The following is a 23,514-nucleotide window of genomic DNA, read 5'->3' on the forward strand; positions in this document are numbered from 1 at the left end:
GTTCGCCAGCTATGGCAAAACAAATGCTAAACCATATATAGTATGAGCTCTTTAATTTTATTTAAAAATATTTAGCTATATGTCATGCACTCTTTTTTTACTTACAGTGTAAATGCTTAATATGTGTACTATTAATTATTCATAGAAAGTGCTTTCAAATACACTCACTGCACTGTAAACGATTTCTGTTGTTTTCACAGTATTATTGCTGTATTATCAGAAAACGCTTACTGTAGAAACAGTTTACAGTAAGTTGCTGTCAATTTTATAACTTTTGCAGTATTATTGCTGTATTTCCAGCTTTGTCTTACTGTAGAAACTATTTACAGGACAGTTGCTGTCAATTTATGCTATTCTTTGAAAAAAACAATAGAGTGGGAAAATAATTACAGTAATCCTTATATTACTGTTAAATTGATGACAGTAATAATCCAACTTACAAGGAATTTTATTTATTAATTATATATTTATTTATAAGGAATTTTATAATACATCGTTTCATATGGTAACCCATATATTAAGGCATTTGGCATATAGTTAAAAAAAGTTGAATGATTTATGTGGGTGTTTTTTAATTGCGTATCTTTATGGTTGCCAGATTTTGACACAAAACCCACCTAATCTCATAGGTTATAGCCAACAATTTTGTGGGTGGGAGGTAGTTGTAGAGATGTAGATGTCAAAAGTATAGGCTAGGTAAATAGATAAAATCAATTCCCATGATATATTTTTAATATTATTATTTTGCTTTCTATTAAACACACTAATTACATAAAGAGCGGAATCGTACGCGATATACCTGGCAACCAATCATCTAAACCGTCAGCCTGCACTCATTTTCCAATTCATTTTCTGAGCCTTTGAGGATGAACAAGACCAACGAGAACCAGTCAGGTGAGATATACAATTTTATTCAATATCTTAAAGATGTGTATTTCAAAAAGTTTCACCCCAAAGGGAAGATATTCGTTTTAACGTTACCACTAAATAATGGGTGGTGAGTTTGATAGTAGTCTGTAACACAAACATTCTAACGTTAACCAAATATTAATTATCACAAGGTTTGCTGTTAATGTTAGTTAATAATTTCAAGTTTAGAACAAAGTAATCGAAATGTTATTCTTTCTGAACATTTGTGTGTCACTTACACCGTGTGCGTGTGTCCTGTCGCGATCGAGGCCTTACGCGCCTAAACCTGAAGCTATGTTCGAAATCGACCTATTACACTAATGTTATGCACGACTTGAAGGGATAATCACAGTGTTTTCAGTCATATTATACATTTATTTCGTGAGTACAACCGATGTATTCATTTAAAGTGAACACACAGGCAGTGAAAGTCGGGCCGGTTTAATTCCCTCGTCTCGGTATAGTCCTTCTTCAGACCAGACGTTCCCATGATTTTGCTCACTCGTTTTCATTAACTTCTTCAAGTGCATTAATATCTGAATACAGCCACTGCCAACGCACTGCGGATAATTTAGTTGTATATTTGATATTGTGTGATATTCACGATAATGGCTATTATAATCCCCGTATTCTTGTCACTTTGGGTGCTTCTCATTTCTTATTTGTGACAAATCAGGTTCTCCCTCGAAATCGGGTCTCTGTTAGGACACCAAGAGATCTCAAATTAATTGTAATAGGTACATAAATAAATAATAATAATTTAATAGATTAGCCATTTTTTTACAAGTAATAAATGAAATGCACAGGTTGAATAATTAATACTAGTATTCAATTATTTGATTTACTTAATTATATGTTAAGTTTTTTTTGTGCTATTTTTAAGTTGCATTTAAGTTGATAGCTTGTCATTTCTGGTCTTTGAAATTTGTTTTCTTTTCAAATTATTTAATTTGATTCTATATATTGGAATTGTTTTGTAACCTTTTTATGTTTTAACTGATCCATGTTTCTCTTTGTCTTACAGGTAAAAATCATTGGTGAAGTCACCAGATGTGGATGGGTAAGTACTGCATCTAAAGTTAAAATTGTTTGGAAATAAGATTAGAAATGCCTTTATCTTGCAAAGTGTGTCAGTACTCTGTAAAGTCTATTCCAGAATTTGTCAGACTTGCTAAGGAACACAGGAATCTTGCAAACTGTAGATTCTCTTGTGGATTTTTCCAGTGTCCATGTAACTTCAAAACTGCCGTTGGCCTTCGTACACATATGTATCGTAACCATGCAGTGATTACACCAAGTGCTGACAAATCACACAGTGGTGTTAATATGACATGCCAGGTTATGGGATGTTCTTTCACTTCCACATCTGGGGATGCATTGTGAAACTAATATCTCTGTGTAGGTCTATGCAGTGTTGAATATGTTTTTCATTTCTTTCAGTGTGTATGTTGTTCGACATTGCAGCGTGCTGATGAGTTAATAAAGAGGTAAGTCATTTTCAAGTCTGTTTATCACATTGATTTCGGTCAAGCTGTAGTGCAACTTAATTTTTGTGTTTTGTTCTCTATAGGCAGCAAAAACCTGGGATCTGCATTGGCCCTGTCAAGTCTGGAGAGTGTTTTTACCATTTAATGAATTAAATTGTAATAAAAGTTTTTAAATGGACTTCTGAGTGTTGTCATAATTTACGTGATATTTAATAATCAGTAATATAACTGTGTGAATTTTTTTTTGCATACAAGCCTTTATATTTCATTCTTTTTTAAGCATGTAACAGGTTGTAGTTAGTTATATGTTGTGTATAGATGAGTATATGTGAATATAAAAACTACCGTAATCAATTATACTGCATAGTAACTTTAAAGTATTTTAAAATACAGTGCAAAAACATGAACTGTAATTAATTTTACAGTATAAATATACTGTAAGTTATTATACAGTATGTTGTGAACTACTGTAGTCAGGTTTACAGTAATATTACTGTGGAATAAAATACTGAAGCTTGCTGGCTATTTGTTGCCAGTAAGTTACTGTTGATTTTACGTGAAATTTTTTACAGTGTGTGTATTCAGGATGTTATCTTTTCTTAAATGTCTGTGAAATGTGATGATAGTAGGCCTACAAAATCTAGTGAACGGGATTCTTCCCTGATTTGCGCTATTTCACCGCTCAAAGCTTCAATCAATACGGCACAGGCCTCATTCTGTCCGACTTCACCTTTACTAGAAGTGTTCAATACTCTAAATAATAACAGCCTCTGAAATCATCCATGGGTTTAGCTCAGCTCCAGGCAGCTCGGCTGTGAACACGAACGTGAACGCGGTGGGTTAAGTTACTTCACCTTCAGTAAAATGCGCGGGAGAGTGCTGATACCTGGAGAGCGCGCGGTCGAAACGCTCCAGCCCAAAATGCCACCGTTTAACTTTGATTGACATAATTCACAATGGATTCGGAGAACAAAGGTTCCCTGAATGTCAAGATTATGGAGCGGAATACACAAGCCTTTCTCATCTCTGACCGGACGGGTGAGAAAAAAACACGTCCTCTATTAAAGAATTTAAGCTGCCTGTATTAATTGGTTTTCTTAATTAACACAGCATGCGCGGGAATTTATATTCGTGCCTCATAAGATAGCGACGCTCCTCATTCAGCGCTAAATTATTCAGCAGTCTGAACTCGGAGCAGAAATGGGACGAAAATGGGACATTAAAGACGATATGCTGACAAAAACAGCAATTAGGGGACGTGTTTTTGTGTTTTTTTAAATGCTGCTGTTCTGCTATATTTCTCTAATTATATATATCGAGACAATAAAAAGGATGCTAATAATGTAGAAAATCAAAAACACCTCAGAATGATCGACACAGAAAATGTGCAAATAACTAAACAGTAATTAACTTTGAATGCAAACACTTTTTGTGTGGTTTAAAATTGTAAACAAAGGAAAATAATTAGAGTTTAAAATGATTTATTATCCTTATCTGCCAGTTCGACAACTTATTCAATTTGACATGTCATGGGTGTCAACCAGGACTGAATAATTACCTAATTTCTACCTCACTGTCAGTAAGCCATTAATTTACTGTTTGACAGGTTTGGGTCAGAAGAACAAGAGGATAAGACCTACCTGTCAGAAAGAAAAAATTACAAATGACTGAATGAAATGAAGAGCAGTTTTCATCTCAGTGCTGACATAGCCTACTTCCCCTTGAAACAGGAAGTTGGAGCGGGACATAGGCCAATCAAAAGTCAAGACCACATACTTCACAAAAACTGAACAAATGAATAAAGCGACCAATAAAGACACATCAACAAAGAATGTGATGTCAAGAGAGCATTTTATTGGAGGAAAATTTTGAGTGCAGGATGATGTCATCAATATTTTTGGGCTGTTTTCTCCACACTCATTTTATAATTCTATACATTTACTGCATGACAACAACTGACTATATTTTTGTTGATTTCTTATTACGTTGATTTCTCCAAAGAAGCAGGTCGTGGTGACATCAGCAATCCTGCATAAATGATGATGTAAAATATCGCCTGTACCGTTGAGAGGGGGACAACAAATCAGGCCGCGGTCCTCCACGGCTGCTGACACATTCTGACACTGATAGATCCATGTGGAGAAATGCTCTTAATTACCTTTTAGCCCCGCACTGGAGAGAGAGAGAGAGAGAGAGAGAGAGGTTTAGAGGAGGCCGCGACAGAAATGAATGCACAAGACTTCTCCCGATCAATCAGCCACTCCGGCCTCCTCTGGATCATCTGTCACGTCCCGGAGGAAAAGGCAGAAAGAGAAAGCTCTTATTCTTCCCCGTCTCAAAGAGGAAAGTCACAGAATGAGAATGACAGGTGATAATAAAGAGAAAGACAGTTTGGAGGTGTTTAAGAGGAGATCGTGATGACGACAAAGCTCAAGGTGTGCGCGCGCACACAGGCTGATATAGTTAGCAGGCTCTTATCGATCGCTTCTGTTGTGGTTTAATTGCAGTTAAAGGTTGCAAATTGGCCCGTGGATCATTTTCACCAGCGTCAGGATGCATTAAGACATTGATATTACACACACACACACACACACACACACACACACACACACACACACACACTGGCTTAATGGTTAGAGAGTTTGACTGCTAATAAGCCTAAGGTTGTGGGTTTGAGTCTCAGGCCATGACTGAGGTGCCCTTGAGCAATGAATGAATTCATCCCAGTTGAAATCTTGAATATGTGTATGTTTAACCAGGTGTTTATATTTACAAACCTTCACTAAGATAATAAGTGGTTGCTAGGACATCTCTATGCAGTTGCTAAGCTGTTCTGAATGTATTTTTAGTGTGTTACTATGTGATTGCTTGCGTTTTCTAACTGGTTACACACTGGCCCAGGTGTAATAGTGTGTTTGGGTTTGTTCAAATCACCTTAAATTTAAAATAAATGCTTACAAACTAGGGTGTATCAATACACCAGGATTATTACAGTTAACCAAAACTTCAATTAAAATAAAATAAACGTTAACTGAAATACAATTAAATATGAACATCTTTCTTATTTCAGCTAGTTGCCAAGGCAGCATTTCTTATTTTAGTTTAGTTAACTTCATGAACCAAAGTAGCAAATCTAAAACGGAAAATAAAAATGAATAACTATGTAGACATATCAAATTAAAACCACTAAAAACGACAAAAACACACTAAATTAAAATGACCAAATTACATAAAAAAATTTACAAATAAAACTGATTCAAAACATTAATAAGAAATATAATATCATCTCAATACTGTAATAATACTGCAAAGTCAGATATATTAAGATGTACGATAAACAAAAATCACTATTCATTAAAATAATAAACGTGGTATTACAGAGTAATGGCAGAATTATGATTATGATGCACATATCCTTGCAGTCTGATGTCCCTGACTATATACATTCAAAAAGTTTTAAATATTGTATATTTTTAAATAATTTGTTTAATTTCCAAATGTGTGACCTTCTTGGTTTACATGATTTGAACTCTAAACTTCTTGTATCCTGATATTTTGTAAAACAGTATGCCATAACAACATATACTGTATATCCATATATTCTGAGGCGGACTATCAAATGTATGTGAATAAAGCAGCATGACGCGTGTTTGACCTCTGTGAATGTGAAGTGTCTCTGAGAGAACATGCGGTGTTTGACATGACGCACGGTGCTCGCGAGCTCTGAAAGCTTTCACCTGCCCGTGACGCCATGACCCTGCATCAAAGCGTGCAGGGGACATCTGTCCGAGGGGCTCACGGCCAGTGTGTGTGATGGACGTTCAGAGCATGTACTCGAACCCCAAGGGATCGGCCACGTTCTTTGCAGCTCGCCAGACTGCGAGGCGCTACCAGCAAAGGAAACAATCTCCTGATGTGGCGTCCAGTTTCCCGTTATCTGATGGAGCGCTGGATGATGTGCTGGGACACAGCAGCCTCTGCTGACACTCTCATGATGACAGGACACAGCGGAAGAGAGACCTGCAGTGAGAGAGAGAGAGAGAGAGAGAGAGAGAGGGAGGAGAGAGAGAGAGAGAGAGGGGGAGAGAGAGAGAGAGAGAGAGAGGGAGAGCGAAAGAGAGAGAAGGAGAGAGAGAGTGAGAGAGAGAGAGAGACTTTCTTCTGTGGCCTGGACTGCATTTAACTCAAGTAGAAAGAGAGAATGTCATAAAATCATTATAATGTGTGAGTGTCATTCTACAGTATAGTGTCTCATCAAAACATTTTCATAAATATTTAAATATAAATGTAATATTTAATAATAAATAATACATTTAGTTATATTAAATTAATTATATATATACTGTATATATAGTTTCATATATATTTGAAAATTATTATTTAATGTATATATGAAACACTATATCACATATAAATATGAAAAATATTAATATAAAAATATATGTAAATAAAACTATATTATAATATATATAGTTATACATTATTTAAAATAAATTATGGATTTAATTTTATAAATTAAAATGATTAGAAGAAAAATGTGTTGGCATAATCTTTATATAAACTCTACAAAGAATTTTAAAGTTCAAACACATTTTTACTGCTGGTTTTAGGCTGTTTGCAAAGAGACATTCCATCTGGTATTTACCATTTCTCTCATCTAAAATTCTGGAACATCTACAGCAAATCAAGTCATCTGCTCTCTAACAAGGGACTTTCCCCACTGTTTTAGCTTTTAAAAGTATCAGATGAACCAAAAATATTATGAAATACATTTTCAGATCTCAAATATTCAACCACATCCTGAAAATCTGTGTTTACATAGTGTACATAAAAAGTATCAAAGTACTGGGTCTGTGGACCGTTTAGATCCTTTACTCCTACATTTTGGGGTCATCTTAATGTTTAAAAGTCTGATGTGACCAAGTTCTCACTAAATCTGCACTTTTTTCATTCTCCATACATGGAAAACTCTCGGAAAACATTCTGAAGGCCCCCCTTGAATCTCATCAGCAAGTCATTAACTTTCAAACCTCACAAACTCATTTGCGGAGCTCAAATCCTCCCTTCATTAAGTGATGACATCCTATCATGAAAAAACATCTTTAATTAAAACAACCTCCCCGTCTGATCTGCACGTTTGATTCACGCATGATTCTCAGAGGTGCTGTGAGAGCCACAGATGACGGGACTGAAGCCTGTGTGAAGTGCTAGAGCGGGCCACTCTTGGTCTCATCCCTAAAGCCCAAATGTCGAAATCATCGCTGGCTCAATTACGAGTCAGGACGGCTATCTTTCTAATTGACTCTGATAAGAGAATTATCCAAACGCAGCACTTTAATGACTTCTGCTTTAATTAGTGACAGTATAAAAGGCGATTTGGCCTTCCTATTGTGCTCAGATCTTTTGTGCGAGCCATCGCGAGTTTTGGACAGTGGCTGTTTGCATCGTGAAGTGGTGTGAAAGAAGTTTTTACGAGCTCAGGACTGAAGAGTGAGCTGGGAATGAACTAAATGAAGCTAAAACCAAAGTCAAGGCCAATGTCAAAGAGTTAGACGTTCATGCAAGAGACAATGAAAGATTCTCATGTGTTTAGTTAGTCTGGTAAGTGCCCTGCTATTCGTAATCTTTAAATTAAATATTTTTTTACAATGTTCAAACTCAAAATTTATATTGGTATAGAAGGCCTGAATCAGGTTTTATTTGTTGACATGTCATCCTTCTTTTCTCCGTTATTAAGCTGAAATGGTGTTTTTTATTTTAAACTATAAATCATCATCACTAACGACCTGGTTCTGGTCTGTTGACTCAATCTGAGTCCAGACATTGATAAAACCTCTCATAACATCCACTTAGTACTCAGTTTTTACAACCTGAACATTTTCGATCAAAGCCATCTCAAGTTACCACTTGTGTTCCCCAAGGTTCCGTTTTGGGCCCTCTTCTGTTCATTATTCACTTACTGCTTTTAAGAAATATGGAATTCACATTGAAATAGTCACATTTATTCACATTTAAATATTATACAATAACATAATATAGCCTATCTATTTGTCTACATAAAAATGTATATATGTATATATGTTATATAAATTAGTCAAATATATAATATTAAATATTTCATTATTAAATAATATTTTATACACTTTTATTTTAATAATAGAGACATTTCATATAATACAATATGCAATTCTGCATAATCTATTAACATTCATCTTGAGAAATCTACAAAAATACAGTCAGAGAAAAATATGTTAAAAAAATATAAGACAAACAACTCAGTCAGACCTAAACAGGTTTCCCCCAGATTTAAATGGGACGTGATTTCCTCGAAGGCACCTCAGTGACCAGCATGTGACCTTTGAAAAGAAGTGAGAAGAATAAATATTTTCAGTCATGGTGAAAGGTCACATCATCACATTGAGGTCAGCGAATCCTCAAAACACAGTATCACCTATATGATGTTTGCTTCAACAACGAAAAGGAATAGAAGGTAAAATAAGTCTCCGAGCCACAACGTTGGAAGTTTCCAGAAAATAATATATTTATAAACATTTAATAATTTCCATGTGCAGGTTTCAGTAAGCTGTGCACTGCCTCCCTCTATTGTTCAACAGAAAAACTGCCCTGGAAACCCATTCGAGCAGTTGAAGTTACTCTGACAGCAGGATTCATTCTTTTTACACTAATACTGTAAAGTACAGTAGCTGTGTTGTCACAGTATAGTAATTGTCTTTTTAGCAGTAACAAATGAGGTCTCTTTAGTCACCTGAGTTGAAAGATGTCTGTGCTCTACATTAAATATTACAGTTTAGGAGGATATAAATAATAAATGCCCCATCCTACAGGTGATATATGTGGCTCCTGGAAATGGCAAATATACGTCTTATCATGCTGAGCCCCTGTTTCCTTATCAATATCAGCAGTGAACCTGCAAACACTCCCATACCTTTCACAAAGAAACAGATCCGTCAGCATAAATTGACACTAGTTGTGTATTTATGGGTGATATATATATATATATATATATATATATATATATATATATATATATAGTGCTGCATCTAAAGCTACATAAAAAATGTTAAATAAATTAATTCACAAATGTATGTACATTTAATTAATTTAATTTTAATTAATAATAATAATAAGTAAAACTTACGTAAATATAGTCAAATAAATTTAATTATCTATATATAATATAATATATAATAATATATTCACAAATAAATTATATAATATGATAATAGATTAACAAATAAAATATGAAAAATGACAAAAACATTTGTTAAACGTAAAAAACGTGTAAAAATGTATATGGGTTAAATTAAACTGTACACTAACTTTATATCAGGAGCATAAGAGAGGTGCTGAACTAAATGAACTTCAAGATAATTCAAGTCAAGCATTTGTGTCAAGCTAGATAAACACGCTGATTCTGCAGCTGACACACTGGCCTTGGCAGTGGTGAAATCTGTGGGATTCACACACCTGTGGGCGTCCGCCATGAGAAAAACACCTGTTTTGTGAACTGTGGGGATATATATATATATATATGGATGAGTGAAGTGTTCAGAGAGCAGAAAGTCCTGACAGACTGCAAACATGCTGAGGATCCTGTTGTTGAGCGTGCTGGCCGCCTTGGGTGAGACCTTTGTCTGCTTCTCTTGAGAGAATCATTTGTATTTAGCTTAGATTTTAACAAAGTTAACAAATGCATGCAGTACTCAGAACTTTAAAATCGAGTCTACTTGGACTCAAACTCCAATAATACTGCAATCTTAGCATGTCTAAGTGTGTTTTTGGTGTCCAGCGCTGGCTGAGCCCGGATATCTGGAGGATCAGGTCCCTGAGGAGAGGGTCGTTGGTGGAACGGTGGCAAAACCCAACTCTTGGCCCTGGCAGGTAAAACATTTTAAGAATAAGGTCTTGGTGATTTTCCACGACTAAATGGACAAGTTTCGAGTGGTCAAGCTATTTTTCTTAATATGGTAGAAGCTTAGTTGCTGTCACACTAACTAATCCAGTCAGCTTTTAGGGTTATTTCTTTGCTAGTTCACGAGGCCAATCTTATTGAAATGAGGCCGTTTCTACTGTTTCCCCCTACAAATCTTCTTATTGTAACAAAGTCATTGTCTGTCTCTCAGATCTCTCTCCAGTACCTGTCGGGTGGCAGCTACTATCACACCTGTGGTGGGACTCTGATCAGGACTAGATGGGTGATGACTGCCGCCCACTGCGTCGACACGTAATGAATCCAGGGTTATCTGTAGCTAGATAGTTAAGAAAAACAAGGATTTTCTCAAGTTCGAACAGAATGTAATAAGTCCAGAAGTGTAGTGTACGCTTGTTTCCTGTGCAGCTCGAGAACTTGGCGTGTGGTTCTGGGCGACCACGACATCTACAACCACGAGGGTCGCGAGCAGTACATGAGCGTCAGCGCCGTCTACATCCACCCCAACTGGAACAGCAACAGTGTGGCTTCTGGGTGAGTAAACATCTTTATTTGACCCTCTAACTTTAGCACTCACTATTCTAATTCTATTCTTTAAAAAAAAATTAACTACCTTTCTAATCTTTTTGTTTTCTATTTTATTTTCATTTATTATGCAATTGTGTGTGTGTGTGTGTGTATATATAGACCTCTAACACTAGCTTGTTCTATCTGTTTTCTTTTTATTTATTATATTATTTAAAAGCCCATGCTACGTGTACTGTGTTAACCTAACTGAGACTTGTTATAGCACTTATATATTATTGCTCTTTTTGTTGTTTTTGATTGCTTCCACTGTTCTCATTTGTAAGTCACTTTGGATAAAAGCGTCTGCTAAATGAATAAATGTAAATGTAAACACAGCAGTCACAGCTGTGGCGACAATTATACACAATATATATGACTTCTGTATATAATCAATTACAAGCAAAACTAACTAGACTGTATTGATACATAACAACAGTACTATATTGACAATAACACAGTACAGTATCCCACTGCCTCAACAAATCGACTTTAACTCAACATACTAAACTGTATTTATATCCTGCTGAAAAAAAGAAAATTAAAACGAACCTAAGATGTTTTTTAATAACTGTCAAGCAACTAGTAATCCATAAGGTGACCAGATTTCTGAGGTGAAAACTGAGGACATTTCAGTTCAGTGTTCAAAGCATCATTGAAATCTCACTTGAGATTATATATTTGTGACAATATATTTTTTTGTTTGTTTTTGTTTGTTTTGTTTTAATTGTCGTGGTTTATTAATATCATTATTAATAATAACAATGTTTGAGGATCAAACTTACCCTAGTTTATTAATAGGTGTATGTGGCGAGTGGGGCGGGGCCGAGAGGCGTGGGAACGAGGAGTGAGGCCAGGTGTAGTGATTGGAGATGAGCTACACCTGAGCCCCACCGTCGGTATCGAGTCCCACGTAGGAGATGGAAGGATATAAAACTGGAGTGACGACCGTGAAGGACGAGAGAGGACCAGGCCTGGGACATTAGTTTATGAACTCCATAGTCGTCGGGAAGAAGGAGGCGGGAACCGGCGCACAATCAAAAATCACTTTAATAATTCATAAATAAATACAAAACGGCGCACAAATAAAAAGTAAACACATAAACTAATGTCCCAGGCCTGGTCCTCTCTCGTCCTTCACTATAGTCGCTTCAGTTTTATATCCTTCCATCTCCTACGTGGGACTCGATACCGACGGTGGGGCTCAGGTGTAGCTCATCTCCAATCACTACACCTGGCCTCACTCCTCGTTCCCACGCCTCTCGGCCCCGCCCCACTCGCCACAGTGTACAATTCACCAAAAACCACACAATGAAATATAAATAGCAGATCGAAATAGGATTATAACAAAATTACAAATTTACAAACACATTCAAAATAAACAATGACTATGATTACATATGATAAATAAAACTGTATTTAACAAATATTTGTAAAATTTTCTGACTATAAAGATCATTTCTCAAATGATACGATGTTTTCAAATGATTTATTTTTTATTTTTTATGGAAGTTTCAGGAATTTGTATTTATTTGTGCAAAACAATTAAAAAACTTTACCATGCCGTGTTATAAAGTGCACACAAACAGTGTTACTTTGTTTAACATGTATAGTTATGTCACTAACTTGAAACCAGTAATGATGTGTCTTTTATTAATTATTCATTTATTTATTTTCGAAACATTGTAAAATGTGTGGCCTATGTATTTTGATTTAAATACATAGGGCAAAATATCTTTTTAAATGCTTTAAAAATATAAAATTCTTTATATTTATAAAATATATTTTCAAAAAAATTTACAAAACAAAATGTACAAAATATAGATTGATAGTAAATATATTTACTATATACAATACTATATATATATATATATATATATATATATTTGAGCAAAAAATATTTGTGTTCCTCACACATTAAAAAACAGTACTTTCAACATATCATATAACAACAATCATGCAATAGAACTGAATGAAACACTATATACGACTATATCAATCTAATACGTAATATCAACATCACTTTCAACTTTTATACTTAATATTAATGCAACATAAATGTACAATTACAACACCAACACAACTTGCATGATCATCTCAAGTTTTTCTGAAGTTATAGCGCCCCCTAGCACAGTAAATGTGTGAACTGTGTCCATTCAATGCATTTCAGATATGATATCGCCCTTCTGCGTCTGTCCTCCGACGCCTCTCTGAACTCATACGTGCAGCTGGGCAGTCTGCCTCCCTCGGGACAGGTTCTGCCCAATAACAACCCCTGTTACATCACCGGCTGGGGCCGCACACAGAGTCAGTTTAGCCTCAAGCACAACAAATCAGCCACGGTGTTGCCTGAAATCAGTTCTGACTCATCTTTCTGTCATTTCTCCAGCCGGTGGGTCTCTCTCGGCTCAGCTGAAACAGGCCTCTCTGCCCGTGGTCGACTACAGTACCTGCTCTCGCAGCGACTGGTGGGGAAGCACCGTGAAGAACACTATGGTTTGCGCTGGAGGCGGAAGCGACTCTGGATGCCAGGTGAAAAAGAACGACTCTCGAACAGATCATAAACTATGAGAAGTCGTTTGGTTCTGTGGATGAAATGTCTCATTTTGACTCCTGCTGTGTTGTTTTTAGGGTGACTCTGGCGGTCCTCTGAACTGTCAGGTCAGTGGTCAGTACGTTGTTCACGGTGTGACCAGCTTTGTGTCTTCATCGGGTTGTAACGCCTACAAGAAGCCCACAGTCTTCACTCGTGTGTCTGCATACATCAGCTGGATGAACGGCGTAAGTGCAATTCATAAGATCACACTGTCATTATAATAAACTTTACATTAGGAGCTAACAGACTGTAAAGATCATGACTATTTTATAATACTCTGTTTTTCTTGTGCCGTTTTGTTCACATCAGATCATTGGATGAGGAGGAAAACCTGAGAGGATGAAAGACGAACATCCTTCATTTACCAAGCTTTAACATCTACGCCGGCCAAAAATACATACAATAAACTTTATATCTAATCTTGGGCTGCTTTTGAATCATTTTGAAATTATTTGTGTAATCAAAAACTCTCACCATAAACATTTGAAACCTAAAAGTACATTCAGTTTCAAAATTAAACACAAGAAGAGTCCAAACTCAGCTGGAAATCAGTGAAATCAGATATTAGACACTGAATGGTAAGATAACTGAAATGTGGTTGATATGAAATTGATAACCTGAAATTGCGATGTTTGACACGGTTCTGAATGGACTGGACCAAAAAAAAAAAAGAAAATCTGATATGTTAAAATAGGTCTGTACAAATTGCACTTGCAGTGTAAGTCTAAAAGACCTGCCACTTGTTCTGTGTTGTGCATTTTTCATTTTATGGTTAACTTTTCACTTCTCAAATACAAATCACACAGTAATAAATAACAGCACAGCTATGTTTTCATATACTATGTATAAAGTTCAAATATCAACAAACTTTATGTAGTAAAGTAAACTCATGGATAACATAAAATGTTAAAATATGAAAACCTAAAATATGAGCTGAATGAATTGCTAGTGGTATCCAAACAGTATTAACTCTTTTCTTTATTATAGTTTCTGTCATTGTACTCATGAGGGGGCATAGGATATTATAATGAAAAGAGAAAACTGACCACAGATCAGTGTCCATTTGCCATTGAACTCATGTTTTCCAGACTCAAGAAAAGACTTAGAGACAGAGATTCAAGTTTTACTGTAAGCTTACGTATCATTTTAAACATATAATAATATATTTGAAAATATAAACATATATAGCCTGTTCTTGTATGGTCAGTTTATGTATAATGAACAAAACAAATACGTGTAAAATGAAGTGAAAGTGAAAGTTGTCACATTTGCCAAGTATGGTAACCCATGCTCGGAATTGGTGCTCTGCATTTAACCCACCCAAGTACACACACACACACACACACACACACACACAGCAGTGAGAAGTAAACACATACACACTCACACACCCGTAGCAGTGGGCACCATTTGCATCAGAGCCTGGAGAGCAGTTGAAGGTTCAGTGCCTTGCCCTTGGATCTCACCATAGTCGTGGTATTACACGTGGTACATTCACTCCCCTCACCTACAATCCCCAAGACTCGATCCTGCGACCTTCTGGTTAAAAGTCTGTCTCTCTAACCATCAGGCCACAATAGGACTTAAATGGTTAGTTTACCCCATAAATTACTCACCCTCAAGTTATCCTAGGTGTATATGACTTTCTTTTTCAGATGAATGCAGTCGGAGTTATATTAAAACTTGTCTTTGATCTTTCAAGCTGTTTAATGGCACTCTGTGGGAGTTGCAGTGCGTCAGTCCAAAAGAAGTTGAATAAAAAGCACTCATCAATAAAAGAAGTGTCTCACACGGCTCCCGGGGCTGAACAAAGGCCACCTTTAGCGAATCAATGTGTTTTTGTTAGAAATATAACCATATTTAAAATGTAATAATCAATTTAATCTAGCTTGCGCTAACTGTTAATTACGTATAAGGACAGTGTTGCGCACGCCCCGCTCAGAAGTGACGAACATGGAAGCACAGGAGAAGTTTTTATTCAACTTCTTTTGGACTGGAGCACTGCAACACCCGCTGAGTGCCATTAAACAGCTTGAAAGATCAAAGACAATTTTTAATGTAACTCCGACGGATTCGTCTGAAAGAAGAAAGCCATATAGTATACTGTACCTCTAGGATGAATTGAGGGTGAGAAATTTATGGACTAATTAAATTTTTTGGGTGAACTAATCCTTTAAATATAACTTTTCACACATGACCTGACTTATAGCCTATATAATAAACGTATATTCTTTTAGACTAGTACCAGCTCTACACAGGTTTTGATCGAAATGTTGTTATGGGACTATTTGTTCATTTAAAATGTTCGTTTGAAATGTAGACATTTTAAATCCAGAATTTCTGCTTTTGACATTAGATGTATGTAAACACATTTAAAAACTAAGTATGTTTGAAAACAATAAGGGCTTTTGTTTTTATGAGCAGTAACAATGGCAAGATGGTTAATACTCATAATTAGACACAAATACAGGCGGTACAGTTGCTCTACACGACTTCACCACTAAACAAGGAACTGCACCTCTGTCATCTAGAAACAGGTTTAGAGTTCGGTTCAAATAAGTGTTTGCTCTTTTAGACTTGTGGAGGGTTATTTGAGCAGTCTGTGAGCTCTTGAACAAAATGCTTCAAACAATATATTTTTCCATTCTGTCTTCATTTTATCTAACTGGTAAGTTCTAAATGTTTTTTTAGCTACAGTTTTAGTAAAACAGCATCAGTTGTGACTGTGAAAGTGTTCCAATCTTTGCTCACAGGTTCGTTTGGTGTTGAGATCGCTCAAACCCAGACCATATCAGCGATGGAGGGAGATTCTGTCACTCTACTCACAGATGTTACTGAACTGCAGAGAGATAATGTGCTATTGTGGACGTTTGGACCTCAAGACACTCACATCGCTAAAATCAACAGAGTCCACAATGAGACGTTTCACAATGGTGCTGACGGGAGATTCAGAGACAGACTCGAGCTGGACCCTCAGACTGGATCTCTGACCATCACAAACGTCAGCACAGAACTCACTGGACTTTATAAAGTAGAAATAGTCACTGAAAATAAGGTCTCGTGCAAGGATTTCATTGTTAAAGTCTATGGTAAGCACAGTATTATTATTATGCATATACCTGTCTCTTTTCATTATTCTTATTTTAAATATAATATTATAAAATTACCATGAATACATATAATAACATAATATTAATTTAGGACATGAGGATATATGGGGGTAAGTTGGGCCACCACTTAAGCCTATGAAACCAAGGATTTGGCATTAAGACATGATTTTCTGTAAAGCTGTTTTGAATAAGATTAAAATGACTTAATTACAAGATTATCACTTGTTTTTTTAATTATGATGTGATATTTTATTAAAAAATGTGGTGAGTTACTTTGAACATTTTTTCGTCCTTGTGGTCCGTGACAGTGTTTTCACTTGGTTTGTTACTGTGGTATAATCTACATTCCCAAATGTCATTTAAAATCAAAACCATCTGTGGTTGGTTGCTTTTCATGTTGGTCAGGCTCTTTGCTATATTTTAATTCTCAGCCCAGAATGAACACTTCAAGTTAAAGGCGTTTAGTAGATTTATATCCATCAGGTAAGAGAAATAAAATCCTTTCGATGAGGAAGTTGAGGATGCAAAAGTCATCACTTCTGTTTTCAGACAAATAGGGATTGAAATATAGGAACTACCCAATACTGTATCCTGTTTCTCCAAGAAAAATACTTTTTTGGCACCTTGGCACCTTCTGTATGTTCTATGTTCATTTGCAACTTTATTTCTCAAATTGCCACTTCATACTGTTTCTCAAAAGTAAAACGTATTTGCATTTGCAACTTAACTGATTTTTATTTCTATAAACTGTGGTAATAAACCACTGGCCAACAAAGAAGCTCTTACTGTTTTTTTTGTGTTCTTCAGCTCATCTCCCTATTCCTGTGATCACCAAATACTGTCCACAAAATCCTCCATCATCAGTCTCCAGATGTGAGCTGCTGTGTTCAGCGTTGAATGTGAGTCGTGTGAATCTCTCCTGGTACAAAGAAAACAGTTTATTGTCCAGCATCAGTGTGTCTGATCTCAGCAGCAGCATCTCTTTACATCTGGAGGTGGAATATCAAGATAAAAACAGCTACAACTGTGTGCTCAACAATCCCATCAGCAACCAGACTCAACATCTGGACATCACTCAACTCTGTCAGATACTACATTCAGATGGTGAGATAAGAGATTTAATTCAAGGATTAACTATCCCTTCAAAGGGGTCATATGATGCAATTTCAAATTTGCCTTTCTCTTTGGAGTGTTATGAGCTGTTAGCGAATAGATAAGATCTTTAAAGTTGCAAAGACTAAAGTTTCAAACCCGAAGAGATAATCTTTATGAAAGTTAAAAGTCAACCACGCCCTCCTAAACCGACTAGTTTAAACACATGTCTACGTCACTGTGTGGGAAGATTTGCAGACGACCAGGTAAAATGGTGAAACAGAGACAAGACGACCAGGTAAAATGGGGAAACAAAGACAAAACAACCAGGTAAAATGGGGAAACAGAGACAAGAGAAGTACAACACAAAACAAGGAGTCCAGGAGGGAGGTGGACCGGCGGAGGATCAGGGGGAGGGATGGAGGGCCAGGTCCTTAGAGGGAAACAGAAAGAACGAAACAGACAAGAAACCCAGGAGGGAAGTGGACCAGCGGAGGATCAGGGGGAGGGATGGAGGGCCAGGTCCATAGGAGGAACAGAGACAGAAGAACAAAAAAAAAAAACACAAAAACACAAGTCGGGTTCTCAGAGAGTTCAATTACGTGACGAGACTCTGGAAGTTCCGCAGAGGCGAGGAGAGAATCTGGTAGATCAGCCGAGCCTAGGGGAGACTCTAGTACTTCAGCAGAGACATCGAATGGTTCTGTTAGTTCAACAGATAAATGACGAGACTCTGGTAATCCCATGGTGTTTCTACTGGGTTCCAGAAGATCAATGCTGAATTGACTCTGCTCATGAAGATTATTGGTGACTTGCATTTGTTCATGAAAATCATTGGTGACTTGCATTTGTTCATGAAGATCAATGGTGACTTGCCTTTGTTCATGAAGATCAATGTTGACTTGAGTTTGTTCATGAAGATCACTGGTCACTTGACTCTGTCCTTGAAGATCACCGGTGACTTGACTCTGTCCTTGAAGATCACCGGTGACTTGACTCTGTCCTTGAAGATCACCGGTGACTTGACTCTGTCCTTGAAGATCACCGGTGACTTGACTTGACTCTGGAAGGTCAATGGTGACTAGCCTTGACTCTGGAAGGTCCACGGTGACTAGCCCTGACTCGGGAAGGTCAATGGTGACTAGTCCTTACTCTGGAAGGTCAACGGTGACTAGCCCTGACTCTGGAAGGTCAAAGGTGACTAACCCTGACTCTGGAAGGTCAACGGTGACAAACGTTGACTCTGGAGGGTCCATGAGCACCTGACTCGACTCTGGAAGGTCAACAGGAACTAGCCCTGACTCTGGAAGGTCAACGGTGACTGACCCTGACTCTGGAAGGTCCACGAGCACCTGACTCAACTCTAGAGGGTCAACGGAAACCTGACTCAACTCTGGAGGGTCAACGGGAACCTGACTTAACTCTGGAGGGTCAACAGGAATATGACTCGACTCTGGAGAGTCAACCATAACCTGACTCAACTCTGGAGGGTCAACGAGAACCTGACTCAACTCAGGAAAGCCCACTGTAGATGCCATCCTCTGCAGTGGCTGCGGGCTGGCGGCCACCTTGTGCAGTGGCGCTGGGTTGGTGGCCATCTTGTACTGTGGTGCTGGCTCAGCAGATGTGACATGAACAGTCTCTGGATCAGCTGATGTGACGTGAACACTCCTGGGAATCTCCAGGATTTTTGACATCATGGAGAAATAATCCAAAAATGTTTCAGCGGCCATCTTGGGAGTTGGCGCTGAGCTGGCGGCCATCTTGCATCGTGGCACTGGGCTGGTGACCACTTAGTGCTGTGGCGCTGTGCTGGCGTCCATCTTGCCTCGTGTCGCTGTGCTGGTGTCCATCTTGCCTCGTGGCGCTGGACCTGCGGCCATTATGGGCAGTGGTGCTGGGCCGGCGGCCATTCTGCCCAGTGGCTCTGGGCTGGTGGCCATCTTGTGCTGTGGCGCTGGGCTGGCGTCCATCTTGCCTCATGGTGCTGGGCTGGCTTCCATCTTGCCTCATGGTGCTGGGTTGGTGGCCATCCTGTGCAATGGCGCTGGGTTGGCGACCATTCTGCGCAGCGGCGCTGGGCTGGCGGCCATTTTGTGCAACGGCACTGGGCTGGCGGTCATCATGTGCAGCGGCGCAGGCTAGGCAGACTTGCGCCTCCTCTCCCCTCTCCGTTCACAATCCTCCTCTCGACCACTCACTCCTGAGCGACCTCCCCTGGTCCAACAAAACACGACCAGGTGGGTACCCTCAAAACCATTCCTATCCCCGCTCGGTGGCTGGGGAGGAAACATGAACAGACATACCGCTGGATCTCAGAGATGGAGTCCTTCTGTGATGATCGTGTACCAGAGAGACACAGAGAGAGAGAGAGATCCAATCGCAGATGTCTTTATTAAGGGATAATCCAAATCGTAGTCAACACAAGCCACGGTCAAAACCAAAAAGACAGTCCAAAATAAACAAACCAAGGAAAAGGACAGGAAAGGGAACTTGCAAAACGAGCTGTCTCGGAGGACGAGCAGACCAGGAAGAATCTCGGGAGACGAGAATGCTGGATACACGAAGAGTAAGGACTCCATACAAACAACAGGAAAAGACTGGTATTTATAGGGAGGCTAATGACGATAAAGTGACTGCACCTGGTGCAATTAACAGGAGTGCAATTACTGTGATGACAGGACAAGAATAGAGGAATTCTAGTGCCTACGGTGAAGTGCCTAAGGTGAAGTGAGCCCACTAGTGGACACCCAGGGAAACAGAGACTAGACAGCGTGACAGTTATTTAACGTGACCTGTAAAAAGACAGTATTGGTCATTATAATCCGTAATTATGTCCCCACTGGAATCAACAAATGCCTTGTTTGTAATGGGTTTTATTGGTTTTGTCTCATCACTGGTTACGTAATCATAGTATGTTAAGCAGTGGCGGCTCCAGACAATTTTGATTGGGGGGGCAATGGGGGGTCCTGGTCTTTTCAAGGGTGGTCTCATGAAAACCAACAAAAAATACAGTAGACATGGCTAATAACTGCATATTACTGCTACTAAACAACAAAAACACCTTTGCAATGTAAACAAATGACAGGCTACATTTGTTATTCATATCCTTCACACTGCACTTTCATGTCATTTTTACTGACATTGATATTTTTACATTTATTTCCAGATAGATATTTTTGAGTTTACAGGCTAAAGTGATCTTGCTGTTGTAAACACTGTTCCTATTGTAGAAAATTATTTGCATCACATTTAAAATATAATTATATTTTAATTCATTCCTGAATTGTTTTTATTTTTATAATGATAATTCAGAGAATGAGAAAATCTGAATAAGCCTTACCAGTGTTGTGATAATTATTTTTACGTGTTAAAAATAAATAAGTTCTGTAATATAATAAAAGTTTATTCAAATAATCATCGTTCTTGTAAAATAATAATAAGTAAATAAACATCAAAATCACCTCGCTGAGAATGAAAAACCACTTACCAGCTGCCACGATGTTGAAAATATCCTCTAGCAATTAAAAAATGCGCGTGCAGCATGAGGAATCTTCCCGGTTGGATGAGGTCGTAGTCAGGTCATCATGTTGGTCATTTTATTTACGGCTAAATTATTATTAATAAATTGTACTAATATTATGATTGGGCGTGGGCAGGCATTCACAAATGTTTATGTTATTACAAAAAAAATTTGAGGAAATTTTGCTTTGACAAAAGGGCACTAAAGGGGCAAAGGAGCAGGTGCTCAAGTGAACCGGTTCTTTCGGACAATTCGATCAAATAAACCAGCTGAAAAAAAAAAAATTGGTTCACCGGTTCTTTTGCGCTCGATGTAATGCCGTCATTGGCGATGATTGCCCTTCATTCAAGCCTTTGGTTTACCCGCGCTTAATAACATTAGCACAGAATCAGTTCAGAATCAATCACCAAAAGAATCAGTTCGGTTCAGATGCGCTCTGTGTCAGTCTGCTTCACGCTGAATCACGCATGCACAGTTATCATCAGCTCATCGGTTCTCGAATCAGAAACGGTTCTCGGTTCAGTGTATGAATAAATATCGAAATAATCATTTATTATTGTTCTGCGTAGTTTGAAGAGAAACATTTTTGGATCTTTATCCCGAATATATATATTTTTAATCAGGAAGAGGCTGGGGGGTCAAATGGGGGGTCAAGGCATTTTTTGGCAGGGTCTTGAGACCCCCCAAGACCGGCGCCGCCGGTGATGTTAAGGGGTGTAACATTTCCGTCACAAGCTTGAGGCAAATAGCCAATCATAATGCACTGGATAGCTGGCTAATCAGAGCACACCTCGCTTTTCAGAACGATGAGCTTTGTAAAAATCGACACGTTTCATACAGGTGGGGCAGAGAGGAGAAACAATAATGTACATTATGTGTAACCTTAAACTGAATAAACACATTTCATTAGATTAAATACACAAAATAATGTTATTTTTATCAACATCATATGACCCGTTTAAATGCGATTGTTATTCCTTTTTTGAGCACTTTAATCCTGTTCTGTACATGCATTCTTGAGTGACAACCAAATTCAACCACCAAATTAACTCCCAAAATAGTGGCAACTGCCCTGGTATTTACAGAACCCAACTGAATAAAAAATGGTAATACCTACCAGCTGCCTCAGCCATCATAAAGCAGGTGGTTATGATACAAAAAAGTATATAAAAAGTTACCAAGCTTAGTGTCAAATGTTTTGGTTTTGACAGATCATAGATTTCCGCAGTTGTGTTCTAAACTACAATTTATGGGATTCACTCATTTTAGCGCCTTCTTTGCAGCTAACATCCAAACACAAAAAGTGTGGGAACGGGAAGAAACGCTCAAAAGAGAACTAATAGCCATACGATTACCATGTTAAAACTGAGTTTAGTACTGATTAAATATCAAAAAATAAACGATTTGATTTTTCTCTCAATCCATAGACTACGTCCACCATTATGGTTTTATAGAAGCTGTGATCCGATTGGCTCTCTCTGCTCTGGTGGGCGTGGCTGCTGTTGCTGTACTGCTTTATGATGTCAGATCCAGATGAGTTTGACGGGAGGACAGAAAGACAAGCAAAACAACTGGAAACGTCACTTGCACTTTTTTATTATATTGTTTTGTTTTATTTTGTGTTGTCATTGGCAGAATTTCCTGTTTCTATGTTGTGACCAAACCTAATCTTGAAAGACATTTCTAATCATGTAAATAATCATCAGATCAAAAGAGCTGTGCCACTGGCCATGTATTGATTTCATTATGCAGACATTTAGCTGTTTAGGAAGGAAACCGCATAGCTTTGAATATAGAAAAAAAAGTGAGGAGCTTGCAGCTTATGGGTTCATTTAAAATTACTGAATCTGCATAAAGAAATGAATCTTTTATAGCTAATGGATCTGATCACACAGTAGTGAGATTAAGTTACTATTGATCAGATGATGATGGGTGTATCTGAAAGTCTTGAAATAGTTTTTCGTGAACTCTCAGAATGAAACTTACTGTCTCACTGCTCACAGGAACAGATCGTTTAGCTGTGACTGAGTGTGATTCAGATTCATTAGCCGTATAAGAGAAGCGAAAGCTTAAAAAGGAGACGATCAGTCAGTTTTTATATGAGTCAGAAGGTCAAACCCTTCATTAGGTATATAGTTTTCTCTTATAAAGATGTTCTGATTGATTATTATGATGCAATTTCATAAAAGAGTGGAGTGAGCCTTCTAAAAAAAATCATCAAAAAACTTTCTAAAAAAATAAAAAAATAAATAAGTAAAGATTTAATATAGAATCACCTTTTA

The 23,514-nt window shown here is 37.7% G+C and overlaps 2 protein-coding genes and 1 long non-coding RNA gene across 3 annotated transcripts; all 3 read left to right on the forward strand.

Annotated features, from left to right (window-relative positions):
- The first annotated feature begins 1,780 nt into the window (after nucleotides 1-1,780).
- Nucleotides 1,781-2,574, forward strand: LOC127942911 (uncharacterized). Its single transcript, XR_008149481.1, has 2 exons — nucleotides 1,781-2,396; nucleotides 2,480-2,574. It is a non-coding gene; the product is annotated as an uncharacterized LOC127942911 (long non-coding RNA).
- Nucleotides 2,575-9,876: 7,302 nt separating this feature from the next.
- cela1.6 (chymotrypsin like elastase family member 1, tandem duplicate 6) lies at nucleotides 9,877-13,926 on the forward strand. The gene is made up of 8 exons (XM_052538893.1): nucleotides 9,877-10,038; nucleotides 10,207-10,298; nucleotides 10,541-10,641; nucleotides 10,756-10,881; nucleotides 13,082-13,218; nucleotides 13,301-13,443; nucleotides 13,543-13,692; nucleotides 13,817-13,926. Exons 1-8 carry the CDS (start codon nucleotides 9,999-10,001, stop codon nucleotides 13,826-13,828), a joined length of 801 nt encoding a protein of 266 aa, XP_052394853.1. The 5' UTR covers nucleotides 9,877-9,998; the 3' UTR covers nucleotides 13,829-13,926.
- A 2,118-nt stretch (nucleotides 13,927-16,044) lies between these two features.
- LOC127942882 (SLAM family member 5) lies at nucleotides 16,045-23,514 on the forward strand. The gene is made up of 4 exons (XM_052538896.1): nucleotides 16,045-16,175; nucleotides 16,261-16,596; nucleotides 17,425-17,721; nucleotides 22,660-23,514. Exons 1-4 carry the CDS (start codon nucleotides 16,127-16,129, stop codon nucleotides 22,767-22,769), a joined length of 792 nt encoding a protein of 263 aa, XP_052394856.1. The 5' UTR covers nucleotides 16,045-16,126; the 3' UTR covers nucleotides 22,770-23,514.

The sequence above is a fragment of the Carassius gibelio genome, chromosome A22 (genome assembly GCF_023724105.1).
Source record: "Carassius gibelio isolate Cgi1373 ecotype wild population from Czech Republic chromosome A22, carGib1.2-hapl.c, whole genome shotgun sequence".
NCBI classification, from domain to species: Eukaryota; Metazoa; Chordata; class Actinopteri; order Cypriniformes; family Cyprinidae; genus Carassius; species Carassius gibelio.